This window comes from Coenobita brevimanus, chromosome 47, assembly GCF_032717465.1.
Source record: "Coenobita brevimanus isolate Jiangsu-jjx chromosome 47, ASM3271746v2, whole genome shotgun sequence".
Lineage (NCBI taxonomy): Eukaryota > Metazoa > Arthropoda > Malacostraca > Decapoda > Coenobitidae > Coenobita > Coenobita brevimanus.
This window is the reverse complement of record NC_137000.1, coordinates 10,282,038-10,305,048: the sequence shown is the minus strand read 5'-3', so window position 1 is coordinate 10,305,048 and position 23,011 is coordinate 10,282,038. Positions and strand designations below refer to the sequence as shown.

General features: G+C 40.7%; 1 protein-coding gene across 1 annotated transcript; it reads left to right on the top strand.

The window, feature by feature from the left end:
• Positions 1-3,754: 3,754 nt before the first annotated feature.
• Positions 3,755-22,667, top strand: LOC145399050 (uncharacterized). The gene is made up of 11 exons (XM_080271785.1): positions 3,755-3,816; positions 5,694-5,966; positions 8,212-8,557; positions 8,809-9,008; positions 9,450-9,690; positions 13,851-14,065; positions 14,300-14,485; positions 15,252-15,830; positions 19,947-20,120; positions 20,983-21,135; positions 22,507-22,667. Exons 2-11 carry the CDS (start codon positions 5,694-5,696, stop codon positions 22,609-22,611), a joined length of 2,472 nt encoding a protein of 823 aa, XP_080127911.1. The 5' UTR covers positions 3,755-3,816; the 3' UTR covers positions 22,612-22,667.
• The last annotated feature ends 344 nt before the right edge of the window (positions 22,668-23,011 follow it).

Below are 23,011 nucleotides of genomic sequence, written 5' to 3'. Positions count from 1 at the left end.
AAGAGAACCTTATACTCTTAAGATATATAGCTGTCATTCTTGTAAAAGAAAACAATGTTACTTTGTTCTGAAATATTCTTCCTTATAGTTCTTTGATGTATGGCCTTGCTGACTGAGAGAATATGATAATGAATCTTATGCATGTATGTTGCCGTTATATGTAGCCTGACATATATCTGGTATCAAACCAATGTAAAAGAATATACCTGTAGCTAAGTGTCCTTTACTGAGCAGAGGATAACAATACCAAATATACATATTCCTTATATTTTATGCTGTAGCACTTTTATCACAAAAAGCTATTGTAGTTATAATATGGAGCAAATAATTACCAGGTATGTTACTAAGGAATTCAGTTTTTACTGTTTGTATTTATCATTGCACAAGCAATCTGCTGAGATGGCTTAACCAAGCTGTAAGCTGAGGAAATGTAGCTACGTGTAATGGAAACAGATTATGAGTACAGTACCTAGTTTTGCTGTCATTAGCCCTATTGTATGTAGAGAATGGATCATAATGTTTATGTTAAAACTTATAATGCAGTTCATATGAACTATTTTCAACACAGAGTAAATTGATTTTTTTAGTTCCTTTACAATCCAAGGTATTTTTATTACTTGACCCTTTTTTTCCATGTACAAGTACTGTAACAGAAAATAACTGCTCAGAAATGATTATGTAGTAATATTGTGTTCTCTATGGGCATTGGGTGTTTATTTGTAATCCAGCATGCATGTGTTTTTGCCTTGGTAACAATTCTGTAACATCAGATGTAACATAAGGAAATTGTTAGTACAGTATCTTTTTTAACTTTGAAAGCATCAGTTTTTCCCCTACATTAAAAGCAGTGACTAAATCCTCATTTATTTCCCATTTTACATTGATATGCAGGTATGGAATGTATAGATGATGAGCAGAAAAGAGTAGGTTAGTAGTTGCATATAGATGAATGGCTGAAGATAGATGTTTTAGTTAAAAAGAACAGTTTGTCATGAATGTTGTTAATGAGTGATTAGGTTAATTGTTACATATAGATGAATGGCTGCAGGTAAACACTTTAGTTAAAAAAAACAGTTCGTCATGAATACTAGTAATGAGTGATTAGCTTAGTATTATTGCCAAATGAAGTGGATAAGAATGCATTAATCATCGTCATCAAATCCCATACTGCACCTTATAAACAGGAGCCTAGGGGCCCCGGAGTAGATCTAAAGTTTCAAAAATAAAGCTGTAGATTGTTGTTATGTAAAAGTATGTTTGAGGAAGTTTATGTAATTTTCTAGAGGGTTTAGTACTCTTGCCAAAGGAAAATGCAATGGGAAAGGGTGAAAGTAATGTTTCAAAAGTTACGGTTGCTGAATACTGTACTTACATGGGTAATGATAATGTTTGAGCAAATGCTGGGAATTTTCAGAGTATGTGAAGCATATGAATTGGCATTTGATGAGAGAAGACAGGCAGGCAAGGGATGTTTTAGGCTAATGATAACAGTTAATCTGATAGGCTTTTTTAGGCATAGGAGGCTCAGAGGTTAGTCTACCAAGGTTTGAATTTTTGCAGTCATGTACTCTGTAGTATGCTATGTCCATCTGTCCATGCCTTTAAGCCCCGTCCACACGAGCGGGCAATGCCGGCGGGCACAAGCGAGCAGTTTGCCTGTTGACGGGCTCACCGCTTGTGCCCGCGGGCAAATGCGTAAATGCCCGTGGCAATTTACGCATTTGCCCGCGGGCACAAGCGGTGAGCCTGTCAACAGGCAAACTGCTCGCTTGTGCCCGCGGGCATTGCTCGATCGTCTGGACGGGCCTTTAGTACCCTGGAGTGTGAGGCTCAGTGATTATTTTTTTAATTTAATTTAGTTTTATTTTTATCTTTTTCCTCCAAATATTTATGGTGAGTGACCAGTTGCTAATCTCTGAGTGGTATAATGTGAGGTGTGAACCCCAAACCTCCCAGATGTAAACCCTCATGGGCCACCTGTGGTTGGAGCATGTAACTCACTAAACCACCTTGCCTATATATGGTTGTATGGTTACCAATCTGCATAGTACTGTAGTTGGTTTCCTGTTGTGCAAAAAAACAGTTGTGCTGTCGCCGAGTTTAGGGCCATGTGACAGTAGCACTACATGAAGTGGACAGGGGTGCCCCCATCTACCACTTGGAGTTCCATAATGTACATAACAGAAGCCTCCTGTCATCTTTTGCATTTAAACCCTAGTGCAGTCATGACTTGAAGAGAAGCCAGTGTGAAAAAGGGGGTAGGAGGGGGCTTAAGTAACGTTACCTTTCGTGGGGGTAACTTGTGCATCAGGAATAAAAAATGCACGATTTGCTAATAAAGGCTTGGGCAATGTAAAAGAAAAAAGTGAAATGAATATTGGAGATTATGAATGGGCAGTGTGACTGGATTATCATCACTGTGACCACTTTCTCACCAAAGAATAGGGTGAAGTAGGGTCCAGGAAGGTGAACGATGATCAACTTCCTAAGTGAAAGGGAAAAACTCACTCATAAAGCCTCCCTGAAAACTTGGTTTAATTTTTTTTTTTTTTTTTTTTTTTTTTTTTTCTGCAGATCCTACTACTATACTTGATAGTCAGTCCATCAACTGTGTGTCAGTCTATTGCCAGCCTTATCTTAAGAAGTGGCCACAAACAAATCACCTCCATGTCACCCGGTCCCTTGCCATTTCACTCCCCTGCTTCCAGCTCGCACACCCCTCTCACGTACCTCAGCTTTCCATCCCTCAATCTCATCCTGGCCTCCCCCTCCCTCTCCCCCCCTCAACCCCACTCACACTTCTCACTAGTTTCCTGCTCTCCATCCTCTCCACATGGCCAAACCACCTCAGTGTATTTCTCCTAATGCTTTATATCACATCCATATCCACACCACAACGCTCCTTCACTTCCTCATTTGTCTGTCTCCATGTAACTCCACATGCTCCCCTGTGCTCTCACTCTTGAATTGTGTCCTTCCAACGAGGTCGAAGCTTCACATATTTTACGTTAGAGTTGGTATCGGCGACTTTTTTTACTTCCATGCTCATTTCCCTGTTTCTTATCACTGCTTTAAAAAAACCAACAACCTTTCTTCCTTGTACCCCTTCAAGCATTTCACCCTCCAAACTTCCATCCTTACTCATCACACTACCGAAGTACTTAAATGCACCTACATTTTTCATTTCCTCAGGAAAAAAAAAAAAAAAACTTGCCATGTGCTTCTTTTACTTATTCATCATCTCCATCCCCTGTCATGTTAATGGCCTCGTAAGTATTTTACTAATGGAAATGTATTGGTCGTGTAATGAGAAAGGGTAGATGAAGTGGGCATATAGAGAGGGTGGGGATGTAAACGTTGTGGGTTGAGTTGTGAGAGGCTGAAATGTGACCGTAAGAATGAGGGTCTTACAGCGTGGAGAGCTGCCATTGAGTGATTGAGGCTAATGCATGCAAGCATGTTGGAGCGTTTGTAAATGAATGAATGAATGAACGAACAGTATTACAGTACAGCAACTTTTGGTACGGAGGGTTGAGTACATGCGAGTATCTGTTCGAGTAATGGGCTGGTCATGGTATTAGTAGTCGTATTAACCATGATTCAGAGTGTGTTACTTATTCGTGTGGTATGAAATTTGAGACATACCATAAGTTAAAAAAATGCACTTCCATATTGAGATGACCCTGCAATTCCGGACGGATTTTAGTAAGACAAAGACGAAACGAAATCCTCGTGTGAAGTTAGATGCCAAATACTCTTCCTTACCCAAGTGACAGCCAACTGAAGTGTTAACGTTTGTGTTCTTTCCTGGCTAAGGTAATTTGTAGCATAACGTCAGCAGAATGTTTTGACAGATTTTTTTGACGCAATATCATAATTGTCTAGGATCATCGGTAAGGTGGTAGCTGTGTCCTAGCCCTGCCTTATCCAAAGTTACATGGTAATTCACAGGCAAAATGCTCAGAATTTTGCTTGGTAGCTCCTCAGAATGTAACCTCTGATTCTTTAGTAACAAGCGAGTTTGGTAAAATTTGGAAGCCCTAAACAACTGCAATCGGGGGAAAGAATGACGTAGATCTACTGAAGCCCCCATGCAAGCAATTACAAGGTCTAGCTTGGGGAATTCATTTCACCATTTTCCACCTTCTGCTATGGTGTTTTCACTCGTCAGCTAATTGGGGTTTTTGTTTACATTGGTCAGTCTAAGGCTAGAGAGAGTTTATGCAGGCCATTTTGTCTTACGCCAAAGAACGAAGCCAGGCTTGAGTCTCAGGTCTCACAAAAATGCGCCTTTACTTTTGAAATGAGTCAAAGACTTCATAAAGGTGTAGTGTTACAGAAGCTTGTTAAAAAAAAAAAAAAAAAAAAAAAAAAAATCAGTCAAAAACAGAATCCTGAGATTTTGATCCAATTTTTCAGTACTGTATTTCAAGCATTCTAAGACATGTCTTTTATGGCATTTTTGCTGCAAATTATTTTTACTTTACTCTTGAAGATAACCAAACCTATCCTTTAAGAATATAATAAAAATAATGTGTTACAAAAATGCCATAGAAGAAAAGTGTCTTAGAATTGTCTAAAATACCAAAGAAATAGATCAAAATCTCATAATTCTGTTTTTGGCTGAAACTTTAATAATAAAAAAAATTATACAAGGGTTAGGTTAGGTGAGGTTATGATCAGTTTGGTTAGGTTAGCAGTTACTGTACTTTGGTTCGGTAGGTTAGATAAGTTTAGATAAATTTGGTTGTTATGAAAATTTAGGTTAGGTTTGGATAAATCAGCACTAATAAGGGTAATTTTGTGCCAAAAATGGCATTGTAAGAACCATCAGTCTTAAGCACACAAGATGATGTCCGTAAGTCTTCAGAGCACAGTATGGCATCCATCCGTGTTTGGTGCCATTGGGGACTGTAAACAGAAACCGCTTTTGGGACACTATGAATCACTCATAAAAAGAAATAAAGCATCAAAAGTTGCAAACACAATCAGAAATACTGAAAGAACCATGCCATATGAAAGGCTTTGTTAAAAAAAAGAAAAGAAAAAAAAAGCAAACAGCAAAATAAGATGGTCCCATATCTCTCTGAAGATTATCACAGTGCAGTAAATCCATGCATAATCAGTTTAGTAAGCTAGCTGCTTGGTAAATTGTTCATAATTTTCAGATTATTATAGGCCATGAATCTGGAAATGTTGATTCTGGATGTTGCTACTCCTCACCCTGCCCTAGGGTGGAAAAAGTCTGGATGATGATGATGATGTGCTGTACTGTAGTGGCCTTGTACGGTAAAGTAACACTAGGTGAGATATTTTGCTAAGATTATTCTTTATAGGCATCTCCAGAAAGAACTTTCTGATTGTATGTATTTTACTTCCAGATTGCTTCTATTTTCCTCATTCTCCAGTCTTCTGTAATGATTGTTTGTGTTGATAACATATTCCTGTCATACCATATATATTTTCACAAATCATGCATCTGATGAAGGAACTTGCTGAAACATGTCCAGGAAGCTGTACCAGTACCATATTTACCAATTAAGCTAGGCTAGGTTAGGTTGGGTTTCTGCTTGGTTAGTCTTATATACTGTACTGTACAATAACACTCAAAAACAATCCTTGAGAGATGGGAGAGATTAGATGAATGTTTTTGGTGATGTGTGTAAGTTATTGCTTTACCAATATTTCAACAGATGCAGGGTAAAACAAAAGGCTTGAAGAAGGAAAGGAAAGGACAGGTTGGAATGAAGAAAGGGAATAAGGGACAAGATGGAATAAAGGAGGAGAGATGGGATCGTATGAAGAAGGGCAAGAAGAGACGTGATGGTGCAGACATGAAGAAAGACATGGACTTAATTCTCTCTGACCCACGCTTTGCACATGTGACGTCAGACCTTCGGCTGCGACACATACCCAAGGAAGAGCGCAGAGTCAAGCTTGACAGTCGATTTCACTCTGTCCTCACAGTAAGTGTAATCCATCCATCCATCATCCAGTCCTACATTGCCCCACAAGGAGCATAGGAGCCCTGGGCTAGGTAGTTGATCTCAACATTTAAGATGAGAGTGACCAGCCTCACTTATCCCTGAGTGGCATTACATGAGCAGTCAACCCCAACCATCCCTTGGATATAAACCTTCACCAGCTCAATCCGACTGGAGCGCAATAATTACCCACTAAACCACCAGGTGCCAAAATTTGGTTATATGGTTACCACCCAGCGTAGTAAATGGTTTCCTGGTGTACAGGAAACCATTTGGCTTGTCACTCAGTGTAGAGTCACCCACAGGCAGAAGGAAAAGGAAAGAAAGACAGAAGAGGGAGTGTAAGTATAATAGTGTACATAAGTCTTGTGCCTGTTTATGTCTCCTACCTTGTTAAACTGACTACCATATTATTATGTCCTTTTTCAGGACCAGTTTATTCAAGAGTGGGGGAAGTCATTACGTCAGAGGGTTCTATGAAGATTATAATCAGGTTCAACGAAAATTAGATAATTAAAATGTTCTCTCTCCGAGTCTAGGACTGAACTTGCATCTTTTCAGACAGCAAACTACTTCTGTAGGCTCAACTATTTGATTTTACAGAATCCTGTAGGCTCAAATATTTGATTTTACAGAATCCTGTAGGCTCAGCTATTTGATTTTACAGAATCAATTACAGCCTGTACTTTAGGTGTGGTTAGTACTTGGATGGGTGACCGCCTGGGAACACCAGATGCTGTTGGCATAACGTTCTCCCTACGTGTCAAGTGGGGTTGGTGGAGGATTAGTGCCCCTCCCTGTAAAACAATTAACTCTAAGCCTTGGCCACCCCGTTTGGGATACATGGCGTCTGGCAATGAATGAATGAAACTTTAAGAAATAGCTTAGTTTTACGAGAATAGTATTGCATGCTCCATATCTCATGTCTGACAATTTTAGCTTCATAGCACAGTATTGTATTCACCTAAAGTATTTATTTGTTTGTGATATGTTGTGCTTGTAGAAGTGAAAATTTTGTATATTTTTTATTTTTCATTATGTTTTGCTGATGATTATACATTATTTGCTTCTGTTGCTAGATCCTAACAATTTAATTTGGTACTAGGAAACATGAAATGTTTATGATTATACAGTTGTCTCTCATTATATTTCAGGGATATATTCCAAAGTCAAATATATATCACAAATTGTTCCTTACATTTTGTGCTGTAAATTGAGAGATCTTGCAGATTATCTTTGTATGTATCAGTGAATTTTAAGTGACAATCATCATCATCATCATCATCATCCAAACCTCCCTTCCCACTCCAAGGTGGGGTGAGACAGCATTCAGAGAGAGAGAGAGAATATGAAATACTAACCAGAGTTTACCCAGTTGTATGAACTACACTCCCATTCACCCACCATTCATGTGGCAGTAATTCTGTTATTTAACCTGCCGCGTGCCAGCTATTTTTAGCCCTCTGGGTCACCCCTGTGCCGTTTTTTTTTTCTAAAATGATAAATTTTGATGTGGAAACATTGAATTTTGTCATTAAAATGCTCACCGAGGCCTGGAAATCAGTTTTATTGAGTCTTGCGTTCTTGTGTACAGGTATATTATGCTGGGAAAGTATAGCAATGTTCAGTACCGGTACACTTTTCTGATCACTTATTACTTCAGCATCTATCACAATTTGCATGGTTTTCTCACAGTGAATGGATTATCTTACACTTACTTGAAGATAGGTACAACCTGACTTCATTACGTACACTCCTGGCACTTACAAGAAGGTATTTACAACTTGACTTCACTATATAGTCCTTACACTTACAAGAAAATATTTACAACTTACACTTACATGAAAATATTTACAAAATGCCTTCACTATTTACAGTACAGCACTGGGTGAGGCACACAGGCAGAGTGAGGCAAAGCGAGCGTGAGGGGGGGAGCGAGTGAGTGTATGGCCTTGACAGCCTGGGGGATGGTAGAGGAACAGTTACCTTACATGCCTCCCAATTTTTACCTGTGAATCTTTAAAAATGCGGTCACAGTGAAATTTTTTATTTTAGACCGTTTTATAACGGCATTGGCACTTGCCGCAGCATTATGTCAGACCAATTTAAAATGGCACTGGCACGTGGCGGGTTAATTAGGTAACATTAAAAAGAAACAAAAAAATAAATAAATAAATGGGAATGTTTAATGAGTACTTGTAGTAACTATATTCTTGGCTGCCAACAGGATGACAAGTTTTATGAGAAATCTACCATGGACCCTCGAGGCAGGAAGGGAAATTACTCCACCAAAGAAGATCTGCTGAAGTTTTATCAGTTATCATCTGAAGAAGACTCTGATGAGGAGGAAGATGAGGATAAGGAGGAAGATAGGGAAGAAGAGGAGGAGGATAGAGAGGAAGGGGAAGATGGGGAAGAGGGAGACGCCAAGAGTGTCAGTGATGAAGATGGAGAGGATGGAGATCACTTGGAAAAAGCAGTTGAGGGAGGGATTGATGAGGTTAAAAGTAACCAGAATGAAGCTAATACAACAAGACATGAAAAGCTAAAGCCAGTACATAGTGAAGTGAAAGGTAAGGCACGTATAACAAAGATGTTCTTCTTTCTTTTAGCAGCATTTAGTCATTTATCACACAGGTAAACAAACAAAACTTTAGTAAAGCAAATATACTGTATTGATATTCAGAATGTTTTATAGTAAAATATGATCTTACTTTACTACCATATTTGCATGGTATGTATTTATAGATAAAGTTTCATTAATCATGTAAAATATTACCATAATATACTGGTAATTTTTATCAGCTACCACATTACTTTTCAGGTAGAGTGGATGTAAGTGAGGAAGTATTGAGGCGAGTGGAGGACATGAACCAGGATTATGCACGTGGGGAGGTTCTCTTCTCAGATGACTCGTCAGATGATGACTCTTCCACTGATGATGAAAGTGAAGAGAATTTACCTGAGTTTGAGTGGGGAGAGCTGGACCAAGATGCTGTTTGGGACACTGAACAGGATGTGGAGGTAAAGTAATTCTCCATTACTAGATCTTTCCCTCTTGTGTGTATAACTTTGCCTTTTTTTCTTTTTTTCTCTACTTGTTTATATTGGCTATGGTAGGTGAGGGTGCCCACTACTATATCTTCTTACGTGATGAAATTCTGCCTTCAGGTGACTTCTCACTGAGTGAAACACCAAATAGTTTCCTGTAACTTAGGAAACCATTTGCAACCCTGAAAGGTGACCTTATAACTAAATGAATGCCTGGTGGGCTTCTTGTTAAAAGGACTAGATTTGGCCCATAAGGTTTTACATCCAGGAGGTGGTTAGGGTTTGTTGCTTGTAATGCCAGTCAGGGTAAAGCTATGTAGCCATGCTCCAGGTTACAAAAAGCATTTTAACTACAGTGCTATTATATGTTTGGATAAAAACAGGAAAAGGTTCATTCTGGAATTCATTCTTCAGGAGACGTCTCGCTTTGCTGTGTGCAACTTGGACTGGGATCGTATCAATGCAGCTGATATAATGATCCTGTTTACCTCATTCTGCCCTCGTGGTGGGAGTGTGACGCAAGTGACCATCTACCTCTCGGAGTATGGGAAGCAGCGCATGGCTGAGGAGGAAGTGAATGGGCCACAGGAGCTGAGGAGAACAGGCAAAAATGACGCTGATCTTGCCTTGGTGGACTTGGAAAAGCTTGAAAAAGGTGAGTTTTGTTATTGTTGTTGTTATGCCCCGAGGATCATCCAAACATCTATCTATCTATCTATCTATTGCCAGACGCCTCAATCCCGTTTGGGGTGGCCACAAACAAATCGCCTCCAAGTCGCCCTGTCCCCCGCCATTTCACTGCCCTGCTCCCAACTCACACCCCCCTCTCTCATATACCTCTCCACCCCATCTCTCCATCTCATCCTCGGCCTCCCCCTCCCTCTTTCCCCCTCCACCTCACTCACATACACTCTCTTCGTCAGTCTTTCACCCTCCATCCTCTCCACATGGCCAAACCACCTCAGTGTGTTCCTCATAACACTTCCTATCACATCCACATCAACACCACAACGCTCCTTTATATCCTCATTCGTCAGCCTGTCTCTCCATGTGACTCCACAGGCTCCTCTTAAATAACTCATTTCCACGGCTCTCACTCTTGACTTGTGTCCTTCCAACAACGTCCAAGCTTCACTTCCGTACGTTAGAGTTGGTATCACAATACTGTCATGTAGTAACTTTTTTCACTTCCATGCTCACTTCCCTGTTTCTTATCACTGCTTTCAAGGAACCAGCAACCTTTCTTCCCTGCTGTACCCTTTCAAGCACTTCACCCTCCAAACCTCCATCCTTACTCATCACACTACCCAAGTACTTAAACGTACTCACATTTTCCAATTCCTCACCATCCAACCTCGCTGTACATTCACTGACTTCACCTCTCTCAAAGACCATCACTTTACTCTTCCCTACATTCACCTTTAGATTCCGTTTCTTACATACTCTCTCAAACTCATCCACCAAGCCTTGCAGCTCCCCTTCGTCTTCACTCAACAACACGGTATCATCTGCAAACAACAGTACAGGGAGTTTCCAAACACTATCCTCTCTCACCAGGGCCACTCCAACATCCACTACCCTACCTTGTACCTCTTTTATTACCCCATCCATGTACAGATTGAACAACCATGGAGACATGACACATCCCTGTTTCAACCCAACTTTCAAAGAGAAAAATTCACTTAGTTCACCATCCACACGCACTGCAGCCTTCGCACCATCGTACATACTCTTCACAGCATTCAACAACTTCCCATCTATTCCATATATTCTTAACACTTTCCACAATCCTAGTCTATCCACCCTGTCATATGCTTTCTCCAAATCCATGAAAGCCGCATACAACTTCTTTCCCTTCTCTAGAAACTTTTCCACTAAAGATCTGAGAATGAATATCTGATCTACACAACCTCTTCCCTTCCTAAAACCTCCCTGTTCTTCTCCAACTAATTTCTCTGTTCTTTCTCTAACTCTGTCAATAAGTATCCTACCATATACTTTTCCTATTATACTAAGAAGACAAATGCCCCTATGATTACCACACACTTCTTTTTCCCCCTTTTCCTTTGTACAAGGGAATAATTATACCTGACTTCCAATCCTCCGGGACTTTACCTTCCTCCCAGGCCAATCTGCACATCTTCCACATCCATTCTACTACTATCTCTCCCCCATGCTTCAGCATTTCACCACACACTCCATCAATTCCTGGGGCTTTCCCTGATTTAACTTTCTTCATTGCTTCCACAACTTCTATCCTACTGATTTCTTCCTGTCTTCTCACCTCCCTCCTTCTTCCAGCCATTCCCCAGCCACTTATACTCGCATTACTTCCATCCTCCACGTTCAACAATTCCTTAAAGTGTTCTCTCCATCTGCTCACTTTTTCTCCCTTCTCCACTAGTAATCTACCATTTTTATCTTTCACTCCCCTGCTAACTCCACTTCCACCCTGTCTTACTCTTTTCACCTCTTTCCAGAACATTTTCTTACAGTCCCTCCACTTTACACTCAAATTCCTTCCAAATTCCTCATCCACTCTCTTCTTACTCTCTCTTACTAATCTTTTCACCTCTCTCTTTCTTTCTACATATAACTCTCTCTTCCGCCTCTCAACTTCTTCCACGCCCCTATTTCTCATCCATTCATTGTATGCTTTCTTCTTTTGTGCCACAGCCCGTTTCACCTCTTCAGTCCACCACGCTGTTCCTTGCACCCCCCTCCGTCTTCTCTTCCTTCCACACACCACATCACATGCTGCACATATTTCTTCTGTAAATATTCTACACACACCTTCCACGTCCCCATCTGCTCCAACTCATATTTGCCCAATCGTTCCTCCACTTCTCTCTTATACTCTGCCTTTTTCTCATCCTCTTGTAACCTTTCCACTCTCCTTGCAACTACTCCTTCCTCTCGTCTTTCCCTTCTTCTATTCCTCCATCTTACTTGAACTTTAACTCTGGCCACCACCAAGTAGTGGTCAGAAAGTCCACTCCCCCAACCTCTATAAACTCTTGCATCCAATATACATCTTCGCATCCTTTCATCCACACACACATAATCAATCATTGCCTTCCTTTCACTCAATTCACCACCCACCCTTCTCATCACTCGCCATGTATACCTGTGGATCATTTTATGCCTGAAGAGGGTATTGGCTATCACCAACCCCCTCCCAGCACAAATGTCCACTAACGCACTCCCATTCTCATCTATCTCAGCAGGCACACCCCACTCACCAACTATTCCATCCACCTTCACATTCCCAACTTCACCATTCATATCACCAATCAAAAACACTCTATCATTCCTTCCAAACTTTTCCATGCACACTTCTACATTTGTCCAGAACTCTTCTCTCACTCTTCTAGCACGATCTTGCGTTGGCGCATACACACACACAATCGCCCACATTTGTATTCCAACTTTCAACTTTACCCACACAATCCTTGATCCAACTGATCCATACTGTCTTATGCTCCTCTTCCATCTTTTACTCACAACTATACATACTCCTTCCTTTGCCCTCTCATTCTCACCTACTCCTGCACATATACCCCATCCATACTCCCATTCTCTCACACTTTCTCCTCTCCATTTTGTTTCAGTTATTCCACATACATCCACTTTCGCATCCTCAAGCACCTGGACAATCTCTCTCTCTTTCACCTCATCATTTGCTCCCCTTACATTCCACGTTCCAATTGCAATATCCTTTGTCCGGTCCTTGGTCGTCAACGTTTGGTCAGTCCTTGTCCGAGGCTTATTGTTTGTTTTTTTAGTTAGTTGTTTTCCGGGGAGGGGCACTAACCCTCCGCCAACCCTTTTAGTCGCCTTTTACGACAAGCAGGGATACTGGGGGAGTATTCTTGACAAACCCCCCTACCCCCAGGGGTAGGGGATCATCCAAACATGAACTTGGTTAATTGCAAGCTGAAGTTGCCCTTCGACCTCAGTCCACCATCTGCCTTTTGGGGAATAAAGAGGGACTCAAGAAATGAATGTATAACCAGGTGGAGGAGCCCCCGGGTTATATTGGTGCCACCACATAAAGGCATCCCTTTTCAGCACCAAGGTAAATGATGCAGTTATATATCAACGAGTGAGTATTTGATGAGCCTTAAATCTCTCCACAGTTGTTGTTGCCTTTCACATACATCCACAGTACTCTAGACCAGTTTGCAAATAATGTACTTAGTTTTCATCTCATTGTGTCTTCATTAAATCATCACAACTTACAAATTACGATCTCCATATCCTTTTTTATGGCTACCATATGTTGTATATATTGACATTCCTGTATTTATTGATTTATTTATATTTATTATTTTTTTTATTTTCATTATTATTTTTTTTAATGTGCAACTCAGCCTGTATCCTGGTACCCAGCAGTCCACCTACATACTGCACACTTTCATATGTTACCACTTTATCAGTGCTGTTAGTACCCACCATCCAAATTGAAAATAATCTGGGGTTGTTTCATCCCAGACTGGTGTAATGCTATGGTATTAGCAGGGTTGTTTTTATAACCTGTCAGTGGGTCTTGTTGAAGATCAGGAAAGTCTGTTTTAACAAAATTCAGATTATCAAACTTCCATTCCCTGTCGTATGATTGAGCATGTTTCTAAAAAACAGTTTGCTACTAATTACTTAACCATCCCCTTCCCAGTGCAGCATACATATCTTCCTCAGTCATCCAGCTGTCTTCAGGTTAATTGGACCAGAGTGTAGGTGCAGATGATTCCTCTAACCATGTGACCACTACCTTTCGTATAATAACATTTCCCTCTGCCATTTGGTTGTCATTAGGTAAACTGGATCAGAGTGCCGGTGCCACAAAGGGGGACTATGAAGCCTTGAGACGTTACCAGCGGAACCGACTGCGCTACTATTATGCCGTGGTGGAATGTGACTCTGTGGACACTGCACGTGCTATCTACAACGAGTGTGACCGCAAGCCATATGAGGGAGCAGGTTTTCTCTTGGACCTCAGATACATACCGTCAGACATGACTTTTGATGAGGTTTGTTTGAGCAACTGGCATCTTGATAATGTTGTTTGTCATTGTCTGTTTGTTTTTAACTCCTTCAAGGCAAGGACATATTTTAAATTTTCTTCTTAACACTGCTGTACTAGATAATGTACCAGTAGTATTCATTTACAGGAGCCCCCTGTTAATGATGACATATTTACTATTACTTTACCTACCATAATAGCACATTTTTCATGGACTTCTTAGTTTACCTTTTATATCCAGACACCCCACGACATCTGCCAGAAGATTCCTGAATCATACGAGGTTAAAAGTTTCACCACGACGGCCCTGCATGACACTCGACCTGTGCTGACCTGGGATGAGACTGACCCAGAGAGGCAGAAGGCCCTTTCCTCTGCCATGACCCAGGCTATGAAAGGCAGCCAGATAGAGGATGATTGCCTCAGGGTAAGCTGAAGTAAACAAAGGCTGTAAGTGGAATTGTAACCCCTTCAGTCAAATTTCCTACAACTTCAACAATCTGGAAAAGTATTTATAAAGATTTTTAAAATCATGCATAATGAATTGTGGGTAACGTTAACTGTAAGTGGTTGGTGGAGGTGCTCGCCATCCACTCACTTGATGGAGTGCTGCTTTTGGGTGCCTGCCCTTGCTTTTCTTCCTTCCTTTCATCCTTCCTCTGTCTTTCTTTCCTTCATTTTTTTTTTTCCTTCTGTCTATGGGTGACTTTGCAGTGAATGACAAGCCAAATGGTTTCCTGTACACCAGGAAACCATGTACTATGCTGGATGGTAACCATATAACCAAATAATGGCACCTTCTGGTTTAGTGGGTAATTAAGGTGCTCCAGTTGGATTGGGCCGGTGCAAGTTTATATCAAAGGGGTGGTTGGGGTTTATTGCACACGTAATGCCACTCATGGCTGAGTATGGCTGGTCACTCTCGTCTTAAAAATCAGGACCAACTTGCCTAGCCCCAGGCTCCTACGCTTCTCATGGGGCAACGTAGGATTGGATAATGGTTGGATGGAATAACCCCTAAGCTACACAGTTTTCACTCAGCATATATTGCACCAGTATATACTAGGATGCAAACAGATATAATGTCCATCAGTATAATGTAAATTAAAACTTACTGTAGGTAATACAGCTGCACCATTAGCTGTTTCCATTTCAGAAAGATATCTCATCCTTACTAAACTATGTTATTCCAGAACTTCATTGCATCCTCAAGTGAAGAAGAAGGTGAAGATAGCTCTGTAAATGGTGAAGGGAATGAGAGTGAGAGTGATGACGACGTAACCAAGGCATCACGCATTGCCAAGTTTCGTGCATTGATCAGTGAAATTGATGAGAAGGAGAAGAGGAAGCAGGAAAGAGAGAAGGACCTAGAGGCAGCATTTGATTTAGGAGAAGAGGAGAGTGAAATGGAAAGTGATGAGGAAGAGGAAGAAGAGGACATGGGGAAAACAGTTGAACCAAAAGATGATAAAACTCCCTTTGAGAAGTACCTAGATAAGAGGAAGGCCAAGAGGAAAGCAAGAATAGAAAGAAAAAAAATGGAAAAGAAAAAAGCACAAGATGGTAGTAGTGAGGATAGTGATAACAATAGTGATGATCAGTTAATATCAGATGATGAACTACCAGAGGATGCTGGTGAAATCTATAATGATCCATTCTTTGCTGAGGAGCTGAAGAAAGTGAAGGATGGTACAAGAAAGGAGAACAAGAAGTCTAAAACTAAATCAAGTGTACAGAAGGATGGTAATGATGATGATGATGCCAAAGACCAGGTGAGTTTTTTTTTTTTTTTTTTTTTTTTTTTTTTTTTTTTTTTGTGGTAGGTGGGGGCACCCATCATCCACTCACTCAGTGTAAAGGTGCCATATGATCTCTACACTGAGTGACAAGCCAAGTGGTTTCCTGTACCCAGGAAACCATTTACTATGCTGGGTGGTAACCATATAACCTGGGTTTCTGGCAGGGTTAAGTGTCCCCCGGATTCCCCTATCCAAAATCACTTAATCATGGCAGTCTTTTCAGAGAGCCTCAGAGGGCCCAATACCTGACCAGGGCCCCAACCAAATGGGCAGACTCACGTGGCCATGTGGAATGTGAGAGGTGTGAATGAGGAGAGCAAGAGGGTGGAAGTGATGAATGTGTTCAAGAGTGCAAGATATGCCGTGATGGCATTGTGTGAAACGAAGATGAAAGGATGCGAAGCAGAGGAGTGGGAGGGTGTGAAATGTGTAAGATCGGGAATGAATGGGCAAGGAAGATGCAAGGAAGGAGTTGCTTTGTTAATGAATGAGGTGTGGCGGAGTGGAATGAGAGACTACAAATGTGTCAGCTCGAGGTGTATGTATGTCAGGTTCAATTTTGAGAAGGTGAAAGTGGCAGTGATTGTAGCATATGCACCGTGTGAGGACAGGAGTTAGAGAGAGAAAGACAGGTTTTGGGATGAAATGGGTGAAGTAGTGGGAGAAATACCTAGGAGCTATAAAGTGATTGTGATGGGGGATATGAATGGAAGAATTGGCACTGGTCCTGAGGATGATATAATGGGTTGTTATGGAGTACCAGGAGAAAATGATAATGGGAAGAAACTAAAGGATATGTGTCAGGAGAGGAGTTTGTGCATTTGTAACTCGTATTTCAAACACAGAGATGCACATAAATATACATGGTATAGAGGGAACAGGGATCGTGTTGAAAGAAGCCTGATTGATTACGTGCTCGTAGAGAGGTCGATGATGGAAATGGTTGCTGACACGAGGGCTGTGAGAGGACGATGTGGAGGTCTGTCAGATCATATGATCGTGGTATGCAAGATGAAGTTGAGAGGAGTGAGGTGGATCAAGAGAGAGAGGAGCAGTCAGGGAGAAAGACTGAAAGTTAAAAGCTGAGGATCAAAGAAATGGCAGATGAATACAGGACCAAAGTAAAAGACATGTTAGAATTACTGAATTGGAATGAAATGGATCTGGGCAGACTGTGGAATGCATTATAGGGATTGCTTAATTTAAGAATGCTAAAGTGGTGTGTGGTGTGGCAAGACTAACAACAAAGAAGAGAGGTACGGCATGGTGGGATGAGAAGGTAAAGAGAGTGGTGGAGGAAAAGAGGAAGTAGTGGCTAAAGTGGTTACAGGATAGGGGTTCAGTTGAAATAAGAACTGAATATGTGGAGAGCAAGAAGCATGTAAAGAGACTAGTGAAGAGGGAAAAGGAGGTAAATGAGGATCTGGGAAGATAAATGAATGCAAACTACTCTGAAAACAGAAAGTTATTCTGGAAAGAGGTGCGGAAATGTAGAAATGAAAGCGGAAAGAAATGGGATGGTGTGAAGGATGCAGGTGGTAGATTATTAACCCATGGAGATGAAGTAAGGACCAGATGGAAAGAATATTTTGAGATCCTGATGAATGGGAATAAAGAGAGCAGAGCAGCTGTAAACATGATTGGTTTTAGAGGTGTGCAGAGAAGGAATGCAGTGCCAGGAGACGTGGCATTCGCACAGGTGAAGAGTGCTGTGAAGCGGCTGAAAAATGGGAAAGCAGCTTGGGTTGATGTGGTGTATGCAGAGATGCTTAAGTGTAGTGGAGGAAATGGAATGAAGTGCTTGTTGGAGATCTGTAAGAAGGCATGGATGAGTGAAACTGTGCCTGCAGAGTGGAAAAAGGCTGTGATTGTACCCCTGTACAAAAATAAAGGTGAGCGAAGTGAATCCAAGAATTATCGTGGCATAAGCTTACTGAGTGTGGTAGGGAAGGTATATGGAAGAATTAGTATAGAGAAAGTAAGAGAGATATCAGAAGTCCTAGTGAGTGATGAACAGGGTGGCCTTAGGAGTGGCAGAGGATGTGTGGACCAAATATTTGCAGTGAGACAGATAGTAGAAAAGGCTTGTGAGAAGGACCATAAGGTGTTTATGGCATTCATGGATCTGGAAAAAGCATATTACAAAGTGGACAGAGAAAGATCGTGGAAAGTTTTGCGCATGTACAGTGTAGAGGGTAAGCTGCTAGGTGCCGTCAAGAGTTTTTATGATGGTAATGAAGCATGTGTAAGGGTTAATGGGCATCTAAGTGAATGGTTCACGATCAGTGTGGGCATGCGACAAGGTTGTGTGATGTCCCCATGGTTGTTGAATATATACCATATATGGATGGGGTGATGAGAAAAGTAAAAACACGAGTAATGGAGAGAGGGATGGCATTGGTAATGAATGGTGATGGATGGAATATCTCAAATTTGTTGTATGCTGATGATGCATTACTGCTTGCAAATACCGGACAAGAACTTGGTAGGCTAGTGCAGAGTTTTGCTGATGTCAGTAAGCGTCGTTCCCTGAAAGTAAATGTAGAAAAGAGTAAAGTGATGGTTATTGAGAGAGAAGGTGACTCCCTGTGCAATGTAACAGTGAATGGAGAGAGACTGGAATTGGTGATAGAGTTCAAATACCTGAGTACAGTGAAAGAAAAGAGAGGTAAATGTGCAAAAGAAGTTGAAAGTAGAGTGACACAAGGAAGAAAAGTAGCTGGTGCAATGAAGGCCTTGATAAGAAACAGAGGCTTGAGTGTTGCACCTGCACGAGGCTTACATGAAGGAGTGTTAGTGCCAGCTTTAACATATGGTTGTGAGACTGTGGTGTGGCATGAAAATGAAAAGTTAAGAGTAAAAGCAGTGGAGATGGGACTGCTGAGGAATGTATGTGGAGTACACAAAGTAGATAGGATATGAAATAATGTGATTTGTGAAAGATGCACAGTGAGGAAGTCGGTGGACACCAGAATTGAAGAGAGTGTGCTGAGATGGTAAGGTCATGTGGAGAGAATGGATAACAATAGAGTGGTGAAAAAGGTATATCTGAGCTAATTCAAAGGAGGGAGGAGGTGAGGTAGGCCAAAGAGAAGGTGGAGAGATATGGTGGATGAATGTGTGAGGAAGAGAGGTTTGGAAGACGGTGAGGCTAGGGAACTGACAGGAGATCGACCTGGCTGGATGAATTTTGTGAGAAGTGCATGATCAGGGATTTTTGGCACCTCTTTTTAACATGGCAGTGTCTGGATTGACTCCATTAGATATGATTATGTGAAGCTACAGAACGTGGTGAATGTTTTTGGCATATCCGATAGAGCCAGGATTCCAGGGGCTTTGAATGATGAGTAAATGGAAGCGTGGCCCATTGGATTGGGCAATTTTGGGTTGTCTGGACATTGCTATTCCTCACTCTGCCCTAGGGTGGGAAAGCAGGTCTGGATGATGATGATGATGATTTTTTTTTTTTTTTTTTTAATGGTATGACCAGATCCTATGCAGAATACGAAGATCCTTGTTTTCTGAAAGGGTTAATAGAGGCTGTATTTAACTCCTTGAGTTTGATCTGTCTTTAAGTATTAAACATCATGTGAAGGAAATGTGAATTAACTAAAAACAAGTCACTGGGTTCACAGGTGTAAAGTTCATAGTATTGTACTGTAAATTATAGAAAATTACCCATTAAAATTTCCACTGATTCACTTCCCTTAGTTTACAGAACCAGTTGTATGAAGAAAGTTGTCATTTTTTGAACATTCAGAACTGATGAGAACTGACTGTACAGTTTAGAACAAATGTTTTCCTAATATTTCGCCTCATCACCTTACTTCCTCCTGTTGGCTAATATTACGACTTATGGATGATTCCCTTTGATGTGAAGACCAGAGAGGAAAGTGATATTTTTCCCTAATTTAAGATGAAAGTTTTCCTGATATTTCGCTTCTGCTTCTCACCTCTTTCTGTTGGCAGATACGGGTACCCTATTACTAAGGTGAAGGGCTTGGTATGTTTTGCTACTCAGAACTCTTTGATGTATTGGGTCAGAGAGGAAAGGGATGTTTTATATTTGCTTATTCATCCATGTTTCAGAGGAACCTGGAGCTACTGCTCATGGATGAAGATGCTGAGGACAAGAAGCACTTTAGTATGAGGGAAATCATTGAGACAAACAAGGAAAAGAAGAAGAAGAGTAGAAAAAAGAAGCTAAAGAAGAAGGAACAAAAACTGCCACAAAAACAAGAGAGCAAGACTGATGACTTTAGGGTAAGGAGATCTTAGGATGATGGTGTTCTGAGGATCCCTGTTAGAATGATGTTATTTAAGTTTTTTTTATTTTTTTTAAGGAAGCTGTTTATGTGATAATTTTAAGGTCAGAAGGATGCTAGAATGATAATTTGAAGGTATGAGAAATATAATACAATGAGCTATGCAGTATTGAAATGATTCTATTGTAAGACTGTTTGATAGAATTTCTGGTATGTTGGTTTATGTACCGTACAAGAAATCACAAGATAATACATGCTTATGAGTAAAAGTATGAATATCAACATAATAATGCTAGGTTTATTTATTTTTATTTATAACCCGCATTTACTCAGTATGTCTGGTTCAAATGAGTTTTCATATTCGCTAAAAGGGATCAAGTTAACATAAGTAATAACTGTATGGGCTGTGGTACCAGTGTATGCCATTTTCTAGCATGATGTTATTGTTTCATCAGTGTATTCGGATAATTTGTAGTAGAACATGAAAGATTTGTCCAAGGAACTTCACGTGTAAGAAAAAAATTGTTTATTGTGCTTCTGTGCATTTAGTCAACACTCATTACTTCGCACTTTCTTTCTGATTGAGAAGATTTGCCGACTATTTCAGTTTAATCTCTCAGTTAAGAAGAGGGTTTAAGGCAATGATTTCTTTAATGTTACAGGAGAAGTATTTATGTTTTGAACATTGTCCCTGATCATGCTGTTGTTTAGTTCTCATTCTCTTTTCCTTACCTCAACTTTGGGTGGAAAAAAAGGTCATGACGATGATGATGTTAATGTTCATTCATCATCATCGTCATCCAGACCTCCATGCCCAACCTAGGGCAGGTGTTAATGATATAATTTTTTATCTGATGCAGGTAAGTATCAGTGACCCAAGATTCTCGGCACTGCTGACCTCTGGAGACTACAACATCGACCCTTCGCATCCCCAGTTTAAGCACACCCAGGCCATGGACTCACTTATTAATGAGATGCAAAAGAAGAGGGTGGCAGAATCCTCTGAGGAAGTGGTCAGTATTTATGTTCTGTGTATATGTTTATTTATAAGCTGAGTTATTGGTTTAGGTTTCAGTCTATAGATAACATTGGCAGTACCATGACCAACCTCGATATGAGGATTCTTTTGTAGAAAGCAAGGCATCATTTGTTTTTATTTGATTGCGTTGAATTTTTTTAGGTTATGTTGGAATAATATTTCCTGTGGTTGAAGGCTAATATCCTTGAATAATATAAATTACATGAAAAACCCTACTTTGTTAGTATATATTTTTGTTTTATCATAAAGGACAATATCTCTTTGGTTTATAGTTGCATCGGTATTTAATGACTGTAAAGGACAATCCCACATAATCTGACTGGTGTTTAATATTGGGTGGATTTCTCTCTCTCTCACCCAAATCAGTGACTTTCCAAAGTAATGGGGTTTCAGGACCCTCCTTTCTCTCAGCTATTTAAGTAACATAATATTTTAGAGTGTGGTTGGTGGGGGCACTTACCGTCCACTCTTTCAATGAAGTGCTGCTTTCAGGTGCCTGCCCTTTCCTCTCTTCATTCCTTCTTTCCATCCTTCCTCTTCTGTCTTTTTTTCCTTCATTTTTTCCCCTTCCTTCTGTGTGCAGGTGACTCTACACTGAGTGACAAGCCAAATGGTTTCCTGTGCACCAGGAAACCATTTACTGTGCTGGGTGGTAACCATATAACCAAATTATGGCACCTGGTGGTTAGTGGGCGATTAATGTGCTCCAATCGGATTGAACCTGTCCAGGTTTATATCCAAGGGGTGGTTGGGGTTTATTGCTCACATAATACCACTCATGGCTGAGTGAGGCTGGTCACTCTCATCTTAAATGTCAGGACCAACTTGCCTAGCCCCGGACTCCTACGTTTCTCATGGAGCAACACTGGATTAGATGATGGATGGATGGATGAATTATACTACTGAACAGAAAATGAGAAACAGTAAGCATGAACATGAAACCAATTGTGTCAAACAAGGACAGGTTGTAACATATTTATGCAGGAGAATAAACATTACAGCCAGGAAAAGGTGCAGTCTATCTAAGTAGAAAATGATGCTACTACTCGTACAGTAGGTGCTAGCAAGGGATGCCTTTGCATGGTGGCACCAGTATAACTCTGTGGATCCATTGCCTGGTTATATAAATGTCCTTCAACTACTTCCCTGTATCCTGAACAGCAAGGGAAGGACAGCTTAAGCCTGCCGTCCCCTGGGTTCACATTTCAGATGAGTCTGGGATCACAACAGCAACAGTAGAAGCATAGTACCTTCTGTGATGATCCAGGGTGTTCCTTGGGCAGCTTTGGCAACACCCCTGAATCCACCCATGATCATTTACAAATATATGATTCCTTCTTTCCAGCCTGACAGTAAGAGGAGCCGGCAAGAGGGAAGGAGCAGCTTTGAATTATCAGCACTGGTTAAAAAGGTGAAGAATAAAACCAAGAAGCCCAGTGTAAGGCAGTGATGTGCATAGATTAAATGAAAATGCATCATCAAAAATAAATATTGTTGTTGACATTTTATTATGATATTTTTCTCTCTAATACGGAGACATGATTTTAGCAGTCATAAGAAGCTGTGCATATGCAATACTGTGCTGAATTGGACAGGAAAGGGATTAGAGCACCAAACATGGGTTGTCCTGTGGAATGTGCACCAATCTCCATGAGGTTAATCTTCAACTGATTGAGTATAAAATGCTCTGCAAACATGGATCCAGGCCTCAACCATTACAGAGCTACAATTATAGGAGACCTCATGAGCAAATATCATGTCCCTCATAATTCATCCATAAGATCATCAATTATTGTAGCTCTGTAATGATTGGGAATTTAGCCTGTGCATTATTCATTACACAAAATCAG